The sequence below is a fragment of the Aphelocoma coerulescens genome, chromosome 12 (genome assembly GCF_041296385.1).
Source record: "Aphelocoma coerulescens isolate FSJ_1873_10779 chromosome 12, UR_Acoe_1.0, whole genome shotgun sequence".
Taxonomy (NCBI): domain Eukaryota; kingdom Metazoa; phylum Chordata; class Aves; order Passeriformes; family Corvidae; genus Aphelocoma; species Aphelocoma coerulescens.
Window position 1 is genome coordinate 21,717,613 of NC_091026.1, and position 20,045 is coordinate 21,737,657.

Below are 20,045 nucleotides of genomic sequence, written 5' to 3' on the forward strand. Positions count from 1 at the left end.
TACTGCAACTACCCACTTTCAAATGTTTTCAAATTTAGCCTAGAATTTAATTAAGGCTTAGAAGGGACCATACCTATAAAGCACCACCACCGAGAACTAACTAAACACTGAGGTTTCACATTTGCCTGGATATATGCAGACACGTCCCAGGGCCATGCTCTTTGTGAGTGGCTCAAGAAAGTACGTAGTTCCACAGTGCAGATACTGGTTCCAGCCTTGACTGGTGCTGCAGTCCAGTTCAGGCTTCTCTTAAGATGCTGAAAGTAGCTTTTTCTGACGAATGAACTTTTGTGGACTTGTGTTTCCTTCATGCCTTTGGCATTAATTCAACTCAGACATATGTTAAAATGGGAAAGGCATTGAGGACAGAGGGCAGAAATGCATTGTTCAGGGACTTGCAGAGCTTTTGGATGGAAGTGACATGGCAGGTGAAGGGACAATATTGCAACAGCGGGGTGGGACTGCACCAAACCCAGAATCCCAGTAGAAACCAAGTCTTGTCTGCCACTGCTTCTGCCCAAGAAGAAGCGATTTAAATCCACAGATGGAAAGTAAGAGGAAACAGGAGGCAGAGAGAGAATATCCAGACAAGGACATCAGAAAGTCTTGTTCATCTCTGATCAGGAGCTTTATAATCTCACATTGCTATATCAGAATGAAGTTAAAACTGATTTTCTAGAAGGCTTTGGTCTAAAGCCATCAAACGGTGGACTATATACCTTAGTACCACTGTTATTTTAATCCTGTAGTTAATTGTTCATTTTAAAAATAAAGCCCTTATTTCCAATTAGTGCTGCCTTGCTTCTATCTCCAGTTTGTATCTCCAGCATTTATTATTGTTTCTTCCATGGGGTTAATTTCTCTTGTATTGTTCAGTCTTTCTCTAGGGAAGATATATACTTCCCTACAGCTATGTCCTGGTACGTTCTTCTTTTTTTTGTAAACTGAAAAAATTAACTCATTAAATCTTTGCAGTTGGACAATTTTGCCCTTCCTGAAGCATCTTCTTTTGAATTTTCTCAGAACCTTTCCCAGTTTTCCAATAGCTGCTATAAAAGTACATGGGGCAGACCTATAAGAAGAATTCCACACTGCATACTGATGATGCTGTATACAGAGTTCAGTACTTTCCTAGGCCCAGTTCTCACAATTTTCCATTAGCTTGTTACTGTATCAGGTTGATCTGCTTGTCCATTGTGACCTCTAAATTGTTCCCAAGGCTGTTGATTGTCTCTAAATTCATTGCTTTGTAATATGTATTAAGTGTAATTTGTTTGAATGGATCGAACTTAATGATCCAGATCTGTTTATACAGCTGCCCTGCCTATTTTGTTAATTACCCTTTCACCAGTCTTTGCATCGTAAAGTAAACTTTGTCATCTTATATGTTTTTGTTTGCTTTCCTACCAAGCAGAAGGATGTCCTGGTCCCACCACTATGCATACCACCATTTGATAATGTTACAGAGATAACTACTACAGATATTCGCTACTGACAGCTAGCCAGTCCTTAGCCTTTATTTCTGTTACATAAATGTTTTTCTCTTAAATCAGAATGTGCTACTAAAATACTACATAGATATGCATGTATGTCTTTGCATCTACATAGTTGCCATTATCAAGCAAATCTGTACATTCTTCGAAAGACTGGGATCAAATTCCTCATTTGAAGCAAGCAAAATACCACTACTGAGGAAGTGGGAATAAGCAATCTTAAGAATAGCAGTAAAAACAGAAATTTATTTTTGCTTGCAAAAACACTATTAGAGACAAAAATTATTTGGAGCAGGAAGGACAGAAATTATTTCATGGTAGCATTTCTATTTTATGAACTAGATAACAACATAAAACAACAAAGAACTTATCCTATAGCAGCAGCCATCATGTTCAAGACTGCCTCTCACGTCAGAGAATGACAGTGCTAAGAGCTCATACTGTTGAGAAAAGCAGCGTGTGCAAACTGCTGCACAAACCCAGAATCTCATGGAAACAGTGTGACTGCACGATACAGCTGTAAGCAGAAAATTTTCACACCTCAGCTACCAAAACAACACCAAGTTCTTAACAAAATAAAAGAGAGAGGAAATTCTGTACCTGTGCCTATTTCAGCTTGCATTTATCATTCGACCATAGTGCGTCCTCCTTAAAGCATAAATTGTTCTGACAGAATGGTAGACAGAGCTTCCTATCCAAATAATATGTAACTTCACTGTAAGTGAAATGGATAGCTCTTCTCTGGCAGATGAACAGCTGGGTTTGGACCTGGCCAGAAAATGGGCACAAAACACGATAGTAATGCTGCCAGGAATGTAAGGCAAGCCAAGTACCATCTCCTAAAACTCATTTATTACATTTCCAGTACGTAAGGCTGTAGGTTCGAATATGTAATTACAACTCTGCCAGCTGTCCAAGTGAGACAGCGAGGGTGTGTTCAAGCTGCCTATGAAGATAAGCCATTTTAATGTCATCCTGAATTAAGTACCCAGCATAAGCTGTGTAACCTGCTTCAATGTGTTGGAGATTTAAATAGATGAGGTAGCATGATTTACAAGGAAAGTATCATTCCTTTGAGGGGGTTCAACTCGTAAAACACCAGTGCTGTCACTGGTAGGACCCCAGGATGTACTGTAAATAAATGAGACATCATTAATTGTGCAATATTTGATGTAGAAATAGTTCTCTTTATTTTACAGCATATAAGTGCATCACTTATTTCACACTAGAGAAAAGTCTGAGATTACAAAAGTTACATTAGAAGTGAAAATAGTTGCTTGGGAGTCACTTGAAATGGCAAAGGTACTCAGACTAGGAATTTCAAACCATGTAGGAGTGTAAGACTTCCTTTCAAATGGGATTTCAGTCCAGATTTAGGTACCAGTTTGACTTGAACAGGTATTAGATACTTACATGGCTTACATGGCATGAGAATTTGGACTTTAGGAACTTGAAATACGAGGTCCCAATCAAAATCAGCAGCAATTGGCCCCTAAATGCCTCAGATATTTACAAAATTGGTATTTCATGTTCTTCGTAAGTCTGATACTTTTGAGAAACATCTATCCTCTCTTATCTTATATGTTCCTGTGATCAAAGGCACTCTGTATATAGCAAGAGGGCTCCACAGTGTGAAGACAGATCTATAGTCAGTACTAACTATCCCAACAATTCCCATGGGAATTTTGTCTTCTTAAAAGTCATAACTGCAATATTAACAGCTGGGCTGTCAAAGCATATCCCACTCTGCAGAAATAAAATGTTGCTATGTACAGTTACAGGAATGCATCCTCTATGATTAGATCAACGCATTATGACTCCGGGATATCAGATCAATACCTTACAAATTTCTGTTACTATATAGCTTTACTGCAGTCATCTGTAAATACAATGCAACAGCATAACATCCCATAGTGAAACACTGTTGGAGAAGGGGAAAAAATCAAAAGGCAATATAATCAGGATGTTTCAATACCAAAAACATCTTGATCCTGAAAATTCTTCAGTGTTTTCACTGTCTCTAGCAGACTGTACATACATATCTTGCTGGTGGGCTCAGCTATGAAAAACCACAGGTACATGACAAATAATCGTGGTACTAAACTACTACCATATATTTCTTTTTCATGTAATTGTGTTTGCGCCGTTACCAGTTTGGCTCCGTTTTCACAACAGTAACTTAACACTGAGGCAGGCAACCTGTTGTTTCATATATTGTTTCTTAGGTGCCAAAGATGGCTAAAATTCTCTGACAGGTCCATACAGCATCTTTTCCTATATCACTTTTAGTAGCGGCTGAAAGAATATACAGTCTGCTTATATATCTGAACAATCTGGAGTCTAATGTCTGTAACTTTTTCCTATGGGCAGCATCATTTCAGCACCTTGCAAAAAAATTACTAGAGGCTGGAAGGTCCTATATATAAGGCTGGTCTGGTCTCTTGTCTCTTACCACAGATTTCCTGTGGCCTTGGGTGGATTGCTTCATCTTTCTTTTCATATCAGTTCTGCATCTCTGAGGATAATCCATATCTCCCTTCCAGTTTTCTGTCTGTCATTATTTTAATTTCTGTGGGATCAAGGCTGACATATATGCCTCCACATATGACTCTACTTACTGGTGCTATGTATTACTTACTAGAATACAAAGACAGCTAATGCTGGTGCCCAAGTTGTACCAGTTAATAAATACCCCTTGATTCAGTAGGAAGTTCTGCTTTGCACTGATGGGGGAGACATTCCTTGCATTGTGTGAACATACAAAACAAAGGCTGAGAAGGGATATGAGCACTCTATAAATACAACCTGGAGGTAAACACCAGAAGAGGAAAAGAACTATTTTTAAGCAAAAGGACAATGTAATCACACGAATAAATGGTGTTGAATCTGGTCTGGAAACCAGGAGTAGCAGGAGAGCTGAAACCTGAAAGGTTTTTGTTTAAAATATAATTGGAGGAATTAATAAAAGGAGTAGTAACAACGGGTACTGCTTTTGGTAATGAAGATAGTCCCATTCGGTCCTACATTCCTGAAAAATAAAAACTGCTAATAAAGTTTAGGTCTTTACGAATGGATACATCTGATATTCCTTACCCTGCACTTCCACTGACAACAGGAGTAGATTAGAGCTGGTCTGTTTTAAATAATGGAGAGATGAAGAAAGAGAGGTAGGAGCATCATTGCTAAAGCAATTTTTGCCTGGCTTCATTTTCAAATGAGTTTGTCTCCTGGGAGGAACAGAATCCAGTCCAGACCAGGATCAGAAAATAGAATGGAAATGTCACCAGATTTTAGGAAAGTGTCTCACTCTCTACTCCAAGAGGAAAGAGAACCTTTTGCTTTAAACTCAGAGCAGTGGTATAACAACACTGATAGAACAGTGGAGTGCTGGGCTTGACCTAAAAGAGCTTTTCCAATCCTATGTTCCTATGCTTTGGCAAACAATGATTCAACAGAACAGTTGTAGGGCAAGGTAAAATCTCTGGGCTTCAGGATGTACCCATTCATTGCAAGTGAGGTGCCCAGAAATATTCACCTGGAACAAGGAAACAATGGAACATTTTAGGGCTAACAAGAAAGAGCTGTTGCTCTTCATCTTTAATTCTGGAAGCAGCATTAAATTTTTCTAAATAACTCCAGTTAGCCATAATTGTTTCTTGGATTGTTATGTTTTTCACACACATGCCTTGCCCCTGAAAATCAGAAAGTCTGGGTGAACAGTTTAAAGTTTGCCCCAATTTTCCAGTGGCTTCTTTTAATGTTTTAACTGTTGAATGACTTGTTTCCTTATTCTGTGTCTTTCACCTTCCCAGTTTCCAAGGAAAAATTCTGAGAAGTTAACAGAAAGGAGGAGGAAGGGTTTGGGTTTGCCTTAGAGAGCAAATTCTGCAAAAAACATTACGTCCCCCCAAAAATATACTTTTGGAAAGAAAGTGACAGCAAATTCCCTAGGAACTTCGTGAAGGGTTGAGTGTATCCGAGGGAGTAGTGGGCGCACAGCCGCATTCCTTAGCAGGCGCAGCCTTGCCGGTCTGCCAGTCTGGTTGTCCCCGGAACACCTCACCTCGCCCGCCCTTGATCCCTTACCGGCTGGGCAAGCAATGGGGCACTCACAGCCTCGGGGAGCCATTGAGCACCTGCTGGCTCGCAGGGAAAAGGAGGGCCGGCCCTGGACGGAGAGTGCCCGAAGGAGAGGTGCCAGCCCCAGCGGCACGGCCCCGAACCCGCCGGCCCCGAAGGAGGGATGTCGGGGAGAAGGGGGATGCGAGCCCCGGAGGAGCTGTGCCCGGGGGTGCCATCCTTGGCGATGGGATGTGCCGGCCCGAGGGAAGGAGGGTGCCGGAGGAAGGAAGCCCGCCCGGCGTTCGCCGGCCCCGGGGAAAAGATGTCCAGAAGCAGAGACCCTTCCCGGCGGGCCCGCGCACTTACCGGCGTTGTTCATCTTCCACCCCAACTTCGCTCGCCGGCTGCTCCGGGCGCTCAGCGCATGGTCCCGGGGGCCCCGCCGCCCTCGCCCCTCGAGGCCGCGCCCGGCCCTACAGCCCCTGCGGGGGCACGGGAGCGCAGCGGGACAGCCGGACGCGGACGGCGGGCTGGGCGGGTGGCGGTGCCGGCCGGGGGCGGTCAGCGCCGCGCGCCTCCGCCCTGCCCCGCGCGCGGCCCGTCGGGGGGCGGTGGCGGCGCCGGGGCCCCGCACGGCCGGCGGCGCGCGGGGCCGGACCGGGCGGGGCAGGACCGACTCCGTGCAGGCAGCGCCCGCCGCGGGGCGAGCCCGGGGTCCCCGTGGGGAGTGCAGGGCATGGATGCGGCACGGATGCCCAGGCGCGCGAATATTTAAAGGCGCGGCGGGGTCCTTTGGCCTCCTTTTCGCGTGCCCCCCCTTCGTGTCCCCACTCCCCTTCCACCGCCCTTGGACCCCCTTTTGTGCCCTACTTAGTCTCCTTCATGCGCTTCTTCATCCCCTCTCCCGGCTTCTCCTCTCCCTCCATATCGCCTCGACCCTCCCCCCCCATCCTTTTCCCTCTCTTCATCCTTTTCCCCCTGCCCATTCTTCCCTTCTCTCCATAATTCCCCCCCCTTCCATCCATCCTCCTCAATCTATTCATTCACACACACACACCCGCTCCATTCCCCCGAGGGACACGACCGCCCCAGCCTAGAACCTCGTAGGGAACGAGGCTCGGGGAGGCCCCCGCCCCGCCCCGGGCGTTTTTCCCTAACCGGGAGCATCCCTGCAGAGCCGACAGCACCTGCTGCTGGAAGCGGGATCTGAGTGCAGAGGAGCCAGGCACGGTCCCTCGCATACAAACCACGCTTGCTCAGAGCAGTTTCAGGCAAGCTGCAGGTTGCTGTCTGCAGCCCTCTCCCATAAGCCAGCATCTGGCTCAACGAGATTAGTGCAGGCACCTAGTTTTCGGGCTGGTAGCAGCACTAACACCCAAACAAAATTGGATCGCCCCCTTCCTCTCAATGGAGGCATAATATAGCCCTTCTGCGTTTCCCAGTGGGGCTGGTATTGCTCACGCAAGTAAGCACAACTTGGCAAATTTCCCTCCCCTGGCAAAGAAATCTCAGAAGGGCTGAGCTGACCTCAAGATTCACTTCCCTTAGTCGGGGAGGGACCCTTCCTTCCCAGAGCAGGGCGGTTGTTTGCAGCAACCCCAGAGTCCTGCAGGCCAGAAGGCTGGGTATGGGGAGAAGTAGCACATTGTACCTGCCCAGTGTCCAAGCAGGGGTGTGAAGCTGTCAGGTCGTGTTGACATTTTGGATCCCCTAGGAATCATGACAATTGCTAACACCATCCAGAGCAACTTAATTTTAAATGCCGTTCTGTTTTTGCTAAGGGCCTAATAACTAATATCATCCTGCTGGCAGGTGCTCTGTAGTATAGGCAAAGCTCTTCTTCTTGACCTTTCAATGCTGTCTCATTGTAACTGATGGGGTGCAGGGTGCCTTGCACTGTAGTGCACTGACCTCTCAAGAGAGAAAGCCAGCAGTGAGGGAAATGGGAATTAAACCCTTCTTTCTGTGGACTTGGGTGTCTCCCAGTGAGGCTGGTATCCAGGAATGCTGGGTTCTGGTTCTCTAGAGGGCTCTGGTTGTATCAGTACAGCTCTAAGCATGCATTTGCAATCCTGTATGGTTTTGGAGATGGATAAATTCACAGTAACAGCTCTTTCATTACTACTCTGACTGACATAAAGGCCTATATATTCCCTCATAGCATAATGTGTCTGGTCTGTGCCCTGGTGCAGGGAATGTAATGGGTTTCCCTGGTCCACCTATGACCAGCAGTCATGCAGCTGTCTCCCATCTTCATGTATTGGTCCCTGATTTTATTTTTGCCACCTGCAGCCTTGATGTCTGTGTCAAGTAACATAAATAACATGTCAATAGAAAGCATCATGTGAAATAGCTTCAAGAATACAGATTTAGGATCTTACAAAAGGTGGGAAAAAGATTATGGTGCACAATGGAAAAAGAATGCACAATTTTAAAAAAGCAAGCACAGTATAAGTGATTTGGAAAAATATCCCTTAAATGTGTTTTCCAGGGGAATAACTTTTTGGCTAAACAGCTGCAAAAAACTAAACAGTAGGGAAAGGGGCAGCAGGAAGGCAAGAAACATGTTTTCATAGAAGAATTGAGAATGAGGGCTGCAGAATTTGGGGGTATTTCCTAATAAACTGAAAAACATAGTCTAGATTGCAAAGTCTTCTCATACCTAGATACATAATGAAAGAACGGTTAAATATGTTACTATCAAAACAAAGCTATTGTAAAAGAGATTTTGCAAATAGACTAGATGGTCTTGTAATTAATGTGCTATTTCTATAGCCCTTCACACAAAATTTTTTTTGGTCTGCTGTAGGACAATGAACCATGACACTTCATAGGTTTTGATCCAAACAATCGATTTGTGAAAAGTTTCACTTTCTCTGTGGAAGTAGCTGAACACTCCAGCAGAACCCTACACTTAGCATCAAGGAGACAGCTCCTGCTCCTAACATCATGCCATTAGCTCAAAGCCTGGCTAAGGGGCAGGCATTGTCCGTGATTAATTTTGTGACCTAGCTCTGCAAAGGCTGAGTGCTTCTCCCAAGTTTCTGACTGCCTGTGCTCAAATCTGCTTCCTAATGTGAAGGGCAGGGTGCCAGGGTACCTCCAGGAGTTGCTGACTCCTTTCTTTCATCAGATCTTATTGGTTTGGACTTTGAACTGGTTTGCGGTGGTTAAAAAGGTAACCAATGCACTACTAGGAGGTATTACAGTCTTCACCAATGACTGTGTTCTTGAGCAGTTCAGATGAATTTTTGGACTCCAAGAACTGCTGCATGGGCAATTAGACTACAATTCGGGTTTAACAGGGAAAACCCCCAAAAATCTGTGCAACTAAAGTATATTTAGTAAGCAAAAGCCTTATATTCTTTTTATTACTAGCTTAAAAGACAATCCAGGGTATAATTTCCTGTACAGAAATGATGAAAAGCTGTGAGAACTTTATAGCTAAATGCAAATAAGAACCATAAAATAACTGCTTGAAATTTATCCATTTACTCTGTAATCCCCTTGAAAAATAATGGGAAATTATCTGTATTACAAGTGGAAGAACGGGAAGGTGAATGGATATGAACATGTTCAGGAGATGCTTAAGGGTCAAATCAAATTTTTGCAGCTAGAAGAGGAATCTCTGCTTTTGCAAGCATATCCTGCAATTAAGGTTTTAAAGGGTGGAGTCCACACCACATAACACATTCCTTGAAGCAAGCAGAGTTCAGATCAGAAAAATCATTTTCCCCAGGGAGAACCCGTGACTTAATTGACAAAAGGTGAAATCGACACATCTAATCTATTGCAATAAATGAAGCATATATTTAAAAAATATTTTTGACTTATTTTTAATAATGAGATGTCTTGTAACAAAGGATTACATAACATAATATGGATTAACATAACCCAACTACCTATTTGACAAATTTTTAAAATTTTAAACTCAGATGAATGCCCTAGGTTTATAGGTCCCCATCCAGCAGATGTTTTAAGTACATGTTTAAATCTAAGCAAGTGCATAATCTGTTTTAAGTAGGGTTACTCCATATACTTAAGTGCCCTGTTATATCAGAGCTATCTAGCACGCTGGAGTCTTATTTTTTTATCATTGTCATGTAAGCTAGCATTCTTTTTGCCATTTTAATGGAGCTCTACAGACTCTGTCTATCATCATACACTACCTATGCATCCTAATTGTTATTCTTAAGTCTCTTTATATTATTCCATAGAGGTGTTTGCCAAGATGAGGTCTGTTCCTTTATAAGCAGTCTTTCAGGGCATTTTTCATGAACTTTCACCCTCCTATCTCTTCTTCTTTAGGGTTTGTAGATTTGGCTTTCAGGGTTTGGAGTTTCTTTTTCACTGTTTTGGTGTCAGTGGCCTTACTAAAAGAAATTTGGACTAAAAATACAGTGGGTGGGGGGAGGGTGTGTTTGACCTCAAAATGACATTGGGCTAAACTTCTTAGTTCCTAGTAGGCAGAATTTCAGAAACCAACATTGCTTTAAATCTTTACATGCATCTGGTCTTAGTTGCCTGAAAAATCACCTATTTTCATATTATTTTGATATTACCTGGTACATTCTAGCGGGTAGTATGCCACCCAAGAAACCTCAAGACAGGGCAAAGTGGTTCAACAGCACATCTCTCTTGGTGACCTGGCAAACCCAAGAGTGTAGATCTATAGCACAGGATACATAGGGTAGCTAATCCCTCGTGTTTCTCTTTGTAAGGGTACTTGGGACATCTGAAAGGCTAAATGTGTCAGGGAAAATTGTTCTATTGGCATGGATTAATGCTGATCAGGTCTACTTTAACATTATTCTTCAAAAGCATTTCAATTACTGCAGTAAAATGGTGCTGCATGTCACAAAAAGTGAAATAATTTACTAAAGCAGGATGAAAAAAGTGAAGATGTTTTAATAACCACAAGCATTCCTTGGTATGCCAGATAAATTTAAATGTAAAATATGGGCAGCTGTGATGAGCTGAGTATAGTAATAGGCAAATACAGTAAATATTGGTAGGTAAACACTTTTCAGTTATTTATCTTTGCTGTGATGTAACAGCGCTGGAGCCAGATGTCATTGCTACCTGGTAACAAATTCCTGTGTCTATGAAACTTTATATCCTTCAGTGACTCGAATGTCATCTCTCAGACTTTCTTGGTTTCTTTTTCCTCTCTGCTCAAAAGCCTGACTGACACCAAGGCAGGCTCAGAGGCAGAATAGTAAGGAGTGCTGTATGTGACAGTACTGACCAGTTGTCCAGGGAGCCACAAGAGCCATTGCCAGAGATGTGCTGTATTAGAACTGGAGTTGCACTGTCAGGATGTGTCTTAAATTTGTAGTGCTGTAGCACTCCAAGTTCCTCCAGTGTGAAGTTAACACTCTCTTGAGAGTTGTTGGTACAGAAAGAAGTTGAAGGACCATCCCTCAGATGAGGTCTCAAAGATTAATGGTGAATGCTTCTTTAAAAGACAGAAATTAAAACAAATGTTGTCATGTCCATTGGAGACTGAGATGAAATCCTTCATTCTGCAGAAGCCCATTGCCTGGCTATACTAGAAGTGTCTGAAAGCAAAGCTTGTTCATGTCAAAATTTGACAGCATCATCTGCTCATCTCAGCACAATTCAATACAATACTTGCTGGCATATAATGACAATTTTTTCCTATTTTTGAGCACCAATGTACCTTTTATGACAAACAGTTTGCTTGCTGCCTTCACTCTACATTTGTGTCTTCTTTACATCAAAACTGACTGCAAAGAATGTGTTGAATATATGTTATAGCCTTGGCCCCTGATTTTACATCTTCATTAAAGGCAAGAGAAGTCAAGTGAAGACAAACACAAAGGGAGTGGAGAAGAACAGAAGAATGGGAAGGTTATAGCTACATGATGAATATTCTGTTCTATACAAGCAGTTTATTACTTTGCAGCATACTTCACGGCCCTATTTTGCAATAAAAGAGAAGGGATTACAATTGCTAGTTATTAGTGACTAACACCTCAAATATGCTCCGTTATCTAGTTTAGAGAGTTCATTTCAGACTACAGGAGATACTAGATTTTGAAGGATGGTTGATGTGTCCAGACCCCAGCATGCTGTAGGAGAGGGAGGCTACAAGGATAGTGGCGTCACTTCCTGGGAGACTAGTCTGTGTTTTTATTCCTTACAAAGGAATACAATTGTGAAATACTCCAAATACATCTTTGACTCTCACTTGATCAAATGAACATCTGATTGTTTCACTCACCATTTTCAGTAAAGGGCCCCTAGCAAGAGCACCAGTCCTCTCAGGATGGACATTTATGTGTTTCCATTCAGGCTTATGGTGCCATCAAGGATCCTCTGATGCATCAAGTTTATGAGCTTTTTACCACTTAGTATAATTGTAAGAAAAGAATATTTGTAGTCAATTGTGCAAAATCTGAGAAACCCCACATTTGGGTCTACTTATTGCTCACTCACATTGCCATGGAGAATTTTTTTACTACTCAATTGCCCAGATACCTAATTCTCATATCCTGACTCACTTTTTGCTGATGTCTTACCCAGGTATGACTTCATTTAATGTAACTTAGCTTGGGCAAGGATGTGTCCGGAAACGTGTCTATCTTTACTCAATGGCATGTGACAGTTCTGCACTCTGAAGCACTTGGTGCCTGTATTTGGAAAATGTCAATACAGCTCTACTGGCAACAAACAGAGAAGTAGCTGAAAGTACACTTTTATGGATTGGCCTACTGCAGTTACTTGTTTTTCTCCGAACTTTCACACCCTCGCAGATGCTGTCTGTTACATAAAGCACGAGAGGAAATAGCATCACAGAGAATCAAATGGTGAGCTGGGAGCTGAAGAATGGCAGACAGGTGCTTCAGACATCACTCAAAATGACCAAGTGTAAGTGAGGAGCAATATCATTGAGGATCAAATGTTATGCAGGTGTAAAATTGATGTCAGTGAAATAAAAATTGGTCACCAAGTCAAAAAGGCTGAGACTTGGCTTAAACAAACTCATCAGCACTGGAGACAGAGCTGAATTTCAGTTCTTGAAGTCAGTAAACACTCTTGCTGAATTTCATTTGAAAGAGGGGGGAAAAAAGCTCCACCCGGCTGGAGAAATTTTGGCTGGTTTCCCAAGTTTGATGGGACCATGCATTTGATACCCTCCAACACATGCAATGACAGTGCATCATCAGCGAGAGAAAAGGTTACAGCAATGATGGTTACTGCTACCTCTGAGCATTGTTTTGAACTACAGCAATTAATTACATACCTCATTTTATCACAGCTATGTACTGGGTGCAATCAGTTGTATGAGAGCTACATATAGGGAGGAAGACAAACGCCCATTTCCTTTCAGTATTTGGATTTGTTTTGGTCTCATGCCAGTGAAAGTCTCGGTCCAGGCACCTTCCACCACAAATCCTCACTTTAACTGTGCAACCTACTTATCACTGGGGCCTTTTTGGCTGTGGTAAACCTTGGCTGCATTGATTAGCACAGCCACTGACCCAGAGTGGGGCTGGCAGCTGCATTCTCCATTTCCTGCCCAGGCATCTGCTGCCCGATTGGAGGAAAATAGTTCTTAAACCTTCTTCAAAACAGGAAACTTCTCTTCTCCCTGCTTCCTGAGATACAGGAACCGTCTCCGAAGCAACCCGTAGACAAAGACTTGTATTAACTAGTGGGGTGCCAAAACAGATATAGTGGAAGTTCATCATTCAAGCCATAACCTACACTGAAATCTTGGAAAGTGCCTCTTTGTGCACCGCTGCTCCCACCTCTGTGTCCACACTGCTGCCTCATTGAACAGTCTGGATGTTAATTAGCAGATTATAATCCTATCCATTGGAAGCATTTGTAAATGCTTTTCATCTTCATGATTAAATATTGATCTTGTGCCACCAATCTCTGGAACATAAATTTGTAATATTGCCCCTCTGACTTTGCATTGGAGAGGTGACTGAATGTGGCAACACTGCCACTCTTTTTTTTTTTTTTTTTTTTTAATGACAGTACAAGTAGAGTTTGACTAAAAAGTATTGATAGCTCATGCTTTGCTCATTGAGTACCTCTTGGAAGTTTCCCACTTACAATCAAGCCTCCTTTAGCAGCTGGAAGTGGAGCTTTCAGCAAATCACTTTCAGTTTGAATGCAGTCCATTGTAGTCCTGGAGAAAACTACATGCATGCTTATAATTTGCAATTTGCATCAGTGAAGGCCCACTACTAGCAGAGCCAGTGAAGCATAGCTGAAATTAGTACAAACTTCTGTAATTCTGCATTCATAGAGAGTGTCAAAAATTTTACCCTAAAGTTTTGATTTGGTGGGTACTTCTAAAAGAGCCTGCAGGTCAGCTGTATCTGATAGGGAGTTAAAGTGCACCTCAGAGCATAAAAACAAATGCAGTAGGTGAAAATGGTAAACAGTGAGAAATCTTTGTTCTTATTTTTGAGTTTGGACATAAATTCTACCTACATGATCATCTTTTCACAGCAAATGCAAAGCCCCTGTCAGCTCCACCCATAAAGCTGAGCGATTTGGATGTCTGAGTTTCCCTGGTGTTAGGCTTAAGGAAATAGAGCAGTAGGATACAGCAACATTCAGAAGTCACCCTTTCCTTTGCATTCAGCTACTTTCTCACCAAATACTTCCTGACAATAGAGTGCTACAGTGGAGAATCCCCTCAGACTATCTGATTTCTTGCCAGCAAGCTATGCTGTTGATCCTAGAATGGCTGCCTTCAAAATCGAGACTAATTATTTTGCCTATGACTGTACCTACAGTAATCAGCAGATAACAGGGGAAGCTGTTACGTACTTGTGGCTTACGCCTGCTGTAACCTAGGCCACCTGAATTGCCAGTAGTGGAGGCAGCAGAAGGGTTTCTCATTGTTTCCTGTGACTTTCAGACACACAGAAGCCTGTCCTTTCACTGCAAGTGATTTTCAAAGGGAGAAGCAATGTTTGCCAAGAGAAGCAATTTATCTTGATAGGTTGACTTATCTGGGTCATAAGGCAGACAAGCTCACCTTCAGTCCTCTCACCAAATTAGGGGAGAAACCGCTATGTTTTAAGCTAAATATAACCTGTATGTAACTTTCCTTGTTTTAGCCTAGTCATAAATGTGAGAAGAATGTAATGAGACACAAGCTTGCTGCTATGGTCCCCGTTCATGAGTGCTTCTATTGATTGTTCTTTGGAGGAAGAAATTTAAACCTAGCTCTTAAAAGGTGATGTTATGCTGCATGAGGAGAGGTAATACAAAAGTGGTGTGATCAGAATATGGAAACATTTTTCACAGTGGCCTGTATTGTGGGATAAACTGCTTGTGATGTATCTATCCCCTAGGACCAGTTATGCTGGGATCCTTATTTGGGATGAAAAAGTTGTGAAATGCCCAAAATTTCCTATCTTGAGCATCTCCCTTCTTGTTTCTTCAGTCTCTCTCATAGGCAACCAAGACCATTTTTTTCTATTCTTCTGTGTCTAGAGGAGTCCAAGTGGTTCCAGGGTGTTATTCCATGTCCTGACTGCAGTGCAAGTCAATGTCCTTCAAGTGGAAGTACACGTGAAGAAGGATGTGAGGCATTCCTGCAATTCTGACTAATTTTCCACTGAGCCAGGCAATCAACTTTTTGAGCTTGCTCTTGGGGACTGGTATGGATGGTGAGAAGCTCCACTAATACTGATTGTAATTTGGTGCATAAGCAACACAGGATGCATGAAAGCCTTATGGAACCAATGCACTCAGGAATGCTCCTCATGTGGAGCATCAGAACTGAAATCTCACTCTTCTGCCTGGCATGGCTTTACCACCAGCAAGCACTTCTAAGTAATTACAGCTGTTTAAGGGTGTAAAGACCCCTTTCATCCCTAATTTTGACATTAGGTTTGATTTCACTGAAATTTCTCTGTGGAAGGTATCTGAGCAGCCTACTTTGGAGCACTTCTTTGATGTCCTCTAGGCAGAACTGCCAAATAAGTATTGTTCCTCAGTGAATTAGTCCCCAGTTATGTATTTTGAACATTTTTAGACATCACTGGGAGAAGAATGTGTACACAAAACAAGAAAGCGTTTGTACAACCATTCTGTCAAAGCAGAGCAAGCATATCTTCTGCCCATTTTGTGGCAGTGCTTTCTCTCAGAAGCATTGAGCCCTGGAATTAATGAAACTCAACTTCCCATAAATTTGTGTCATGGTTGCCTTTCAAGCAGAACATAGTGTGAAGTCTGATTTAAAGATCTTGCCTGTAGCTGGACTGCTAAATAAAAAAACTTTCTGAATTTCTTAGCATCTGATAAAGAGTGGACTGATACTGCAATTTCTCCTGTACTGATTCCTTCTCTCTTGTCTACATGCCAATCCCAGACTGGGATTCTCAGTGAAGAGTATCAAGAGGAGAGTAACAAAGTTCAGCTGAAGGAATTTTAATGTGGAGGTCTGAAGTGACAAGATGCACAACAATTGTACATGCTGGGTGGTAGCATTTATGAACCTTTAAAGCTGGGTCAGAGCTCCTTAGAGTCCACTTCTGATCCAAGCAGAGAAAAAGGGACAAAATTTAATCAGGTGACATTATTAAAAGCTATTTAATTTTCTTAAGTGTTTTGATTCATGAGGACAGAAATGACACAATAGTACCTCATTATTCATATGCCTCTTGAAGCAGTTTGCCTCTCCCCACTCCCTTTTCTCATATATTCATTAATGTAATTGATTCTAATAAGGAAGATAATGTCATTATTGTCTCTATCCTTTCTCAGTGCATGTAACCAGGAGACTTCCAAAGGTTCTTGGCCTGCACCATTTTTCAGATTGTTCACTCAGAGCCATGGAGGCGCTAGCTTACATACTCTCAATGTGGATAAAAGTACTTTTGCTTTCCTAAAATCAGGATATTGGAATTTTTTTTTTTCCAGAAAGCTAGACAACATTTAACCTGAGTTTCCATCACTCTAGGACACCTTTATTTTTGCTTAGCTGTGCCAGAACCATACACTTTCCGTGATTTTTGTATTCCTTGGTTAAGACAATAGTGATAAAATCATTTGGTACTGGGGTGATTATAGCTGATTATTTCCTATCATTAAAACAGAAATACAGAAGCCTCTTTAAGTGAATCTTGTTCTGCTCTGCATATCTCTTCACTAAAGACATTACAATTCAAGTCATGCTAGTTCTGGGACATTTTGCATCTCTACATATTTTCTAAGTGTCCTTTTTGTCATAATGAAGGATTCTTCAAAGTCTTGTGAAGGTCTGTGGTTTCAGCATATGTGGTGCCCCAGCATAGTGGGCACTGAGAAAATGATGTGGGGAAATTAAATAATTTGTTCTAGCATTTTTTTTTCTTCCTTGGGCACCTCTTAGTGGGAAAAGAGTTTAAATCCATTTTTGCAGATTCTGTTGAGCACGGGTATGGAAGGACTCTGAAAACAAGTGTGTTTCCTTTGGGAGCAACTTTCTCTGCTCTAAGCTGAAAAGAGGGGAGCCAGAGAGGCTGGGAAGAAAGAGGTCTGCTTCTAGAGGTCAGTGTGAACTGTGACAGGGGTTTTGCTCCTAGTTCACAAGACCATCCTGGACCCTGAGACCTGCCAGGCTGCTTACATTAAACGAGGAAAAGGTTGCCTTTGGCTGAACTGTGGATCTGATGTATTCTACAGAGACCTCTCCCACTGCGGATCCTTCACCCTCCAAAATTTAACCTTTCTGAAGGCAGTGTGCCAGAGCCCCTATTGCTCCAATCAGTGGTGTGCACACAGCCTGTCTCTGCCTATGTACTCATCCTTGGCTGATTATCTAGCCATTATTTACAGCACCTGGATAAATGAGTGGGTTTTTAAATTATCTTCTCTATGATTGGTGACATCCATTCATCAAAAAGGAAGACTTTGACTGACCAAGGGGCAAAAACACCCTGGATAATACTGCAGATCTGGGTGGCAAAAGACCTCATCAGCTTTTGGGGAGCAGTAAAAAAACCCACAAAACCAGCAAATGAAAAACATGTTTTTCATTTTCCAACAGTAGGGACTTGAAATGTCCTCCATTTTTCAGTGAAAAAAGGACCTATTTGCTCCTGGCTATTATTTTGTATGTGTTTTGCCAACAGCTGATAAATATTTCTGCAGATGGACTTTCAAAGAAAAACATGTTTTTCTGTCTCTAACAGCTTTTTACTTCCTCGCTTTACACAATTGCAGGAGAGAGTGAGCAGTGAGGAAGGTGGGGGTAGTTGTGCCTATTACTATATGTCTTTTTTCCCACATCCAGTTTTGTTTACAGATATAAGACATGGCAAAACATGTTTTTCTTCATCAGGAAAGTAAATTTTATTCTGCTGCTGACTTAAAAAAAAAAGGTATATATATCTATATTCCTGCCCCCCTCCTGCTCCAAAAGTCAAACTGATGTCTTGCATTTCATTTGTAAGCAACGTTTTGAGACCTGCTGGCATTTTTCAGATTGACAGCTGAACGAGTGCTTGTGAGGGCTTGTGGGTTTGAAGAGTATGTGACAAAAACTATTCAGAATGATTGTAACTAGGCATCTGTGTATGTATGAAAACACAGTGTTCTTACATGTATTGGTAGGTCTGTGGAAATCCATAATCTGATTCTGAATTCAAAAATGGGCCTAAAGTTTTCAGCCTGGTAAAAGCTGAAAAACTGTGTAGTATTGGCTCGCTTACATTGCAGTTATTGTAGATGATAATTGTAACAGAGTATCTTGTAACAAACACCTTGGGTCTTATTAAACACCTGTATAACATATATATATATATATATATGCACACCAAATGGAACATATACATAGGTACCAAATGGAACTATAATTAGAGATGCTAATTATAGGAATGTAAGACCTCATTGGGTCTTAAGTACTGCTCATGACTGCACATTCTAGAAAACCAGTATGTAAATGTACAAGCATATATTATTGAGTATGTATGAAATTTTCAGATGCAGTTAGTGGGCCTAAATGCTTCAATTTTGTTCCATCCTGAGTTGCAGAAATGCTGTCTTACAGCTGTAGTGGCAGCTGTCGGTGCTGTGAACATTAATGGTCTAAAAATCTTTAATTGGCCTTGCAAAAAAATGAAGAATCTGCATTTTAGAGGCCACTTTGAAAGTCTCTTTATGGGTGTTTTCTGCTTTTAAATTCTTACTTGAATTTACACATTATATCTAATTAAAATATTTTGGCTTCTTGGTGGAGTGATATGAGTGAATAGAAAATTACATTACTCTAGACAAAGCTATTGTTTTACATTTCCCTGGAAAGCCATATGACCACAAGGGATCTTGTGCAGATAAAACATGGCTATTTTGAATTATAACAAAGGTGAAAGTGAAATAAAATCTGGGGGCTTAACAAACCTGTTGATAGCATAGTAGGTGTTGGTGAAATAAAAATACTTGGTTTGGCTTGACAGTTTGTCAACAGCACTTTTAATCTGTATTAAACATTGTACTGTGTTAAATACCATTCCCTGTTACCTGCAGGGGAAGTAACTGTCATCTGTCTTCTTCAGGTGATTGTTTGTGCCAATAATGACAAAATTTAAGCGTTGTTAGTGACATCATGCTGGCCAGTGCTATACAAATGGAAAGCCTTCTTTTAATTGGGTGTTGGAAGAACCAAAATTTTCATGGGGACGGTTAACCTGGAAGCTGCTGTGAGTCGCTTCCTGTCTAGCTCCACATTGCAAAATGTGTTTCTTCCAGCTGCCAGGAGGGAATCTCTTGGGATGCCGCATAACTGTGCATGGTACCACTGAATGGAATTAAGGCAGTTTGTAAAATACAGGAGAGGAACGCCTGGACAGGCCAGCTAGCTCGTGACCATCACACATGTTGTACTTTTGCCAAGGATCTGGCCTGTACCCTGCTCAGTTTGTTCTGTTGGGAGTGTTACTGTGATGGACAGGCAGACAAATTCTTTGGATTATGCAGTACGTGGCTGAGCGGGTCATGTGTTATTTTACATAACTCAAGTCTACATGTTGCACCCCATGATAGCACCCCTGCTATCACTGACTGCTGTCGGAGCAGTTCACAGAGCTCATTGCTATTTCTTATGGGGAAGGTCTGCTGTTCATTTTAATGCATCCATTTTCCACAGGAAACATTGCATCCTTTTGCTTATTTTCATTTCTGTTGTCTTCCCCTTACCTGGATGCTTTTGGGAGGGCTGGAGGGGTCTATACCAATTTCCTGGTGCATGACTTGCATTAAATGCAAGACACAAACATTTTGGCAGAGATTTTTTTTTTTTTGGACCGAGAAGTCAACAGGGACAGGCAGAGAGGAACACTATCTTTCCCTGACCAGGTAGGTGCAGCAGGCCACTCTCAGACACATACTACTGAATACATAACTGCTGGTGAGCACTACAGTAACATAACTCTTGCCTTTGTGCAGAAACTCAATGTCGTGGTTTTTTACCTTGGGGAGAGTTCTGGGAAAGCAACAGAAGTCTCCTCCCTC

The 20,045-nt window shown here is 42.0% G+C and overlaps 1 protein-coding gene across 2 annotated transcripts in view; it reads right to left on the minus strand.

Annotated features, from left to right (window-relative positions):
• The window catches only part of FGD5 (FYVE, RhoGEF and PH domain containing 5), a 95,386-nt gene extending 89,285 nt beyond the window's left edge, over window positions 1-6,101 (minus strand). For both annotated transcript variants that reach the window (XM_069027981.1, XM_069027980.1), the window contains exon 1: window positions 5,922-6,101. In XM_069027981.1, the coding sequence (XP_068884082.1) occupies window positions 5,922-5,934 (13 nt within the window). In that variant the 5' untranslated portion in view covers window positions 5,935-6,101. The remainder of the gene's footprint in view (window positions 1-5,921) is intronic.
• Between the last annotated feature and the right edge of the window lie 13,944 nt (window positions 6,102-20,045).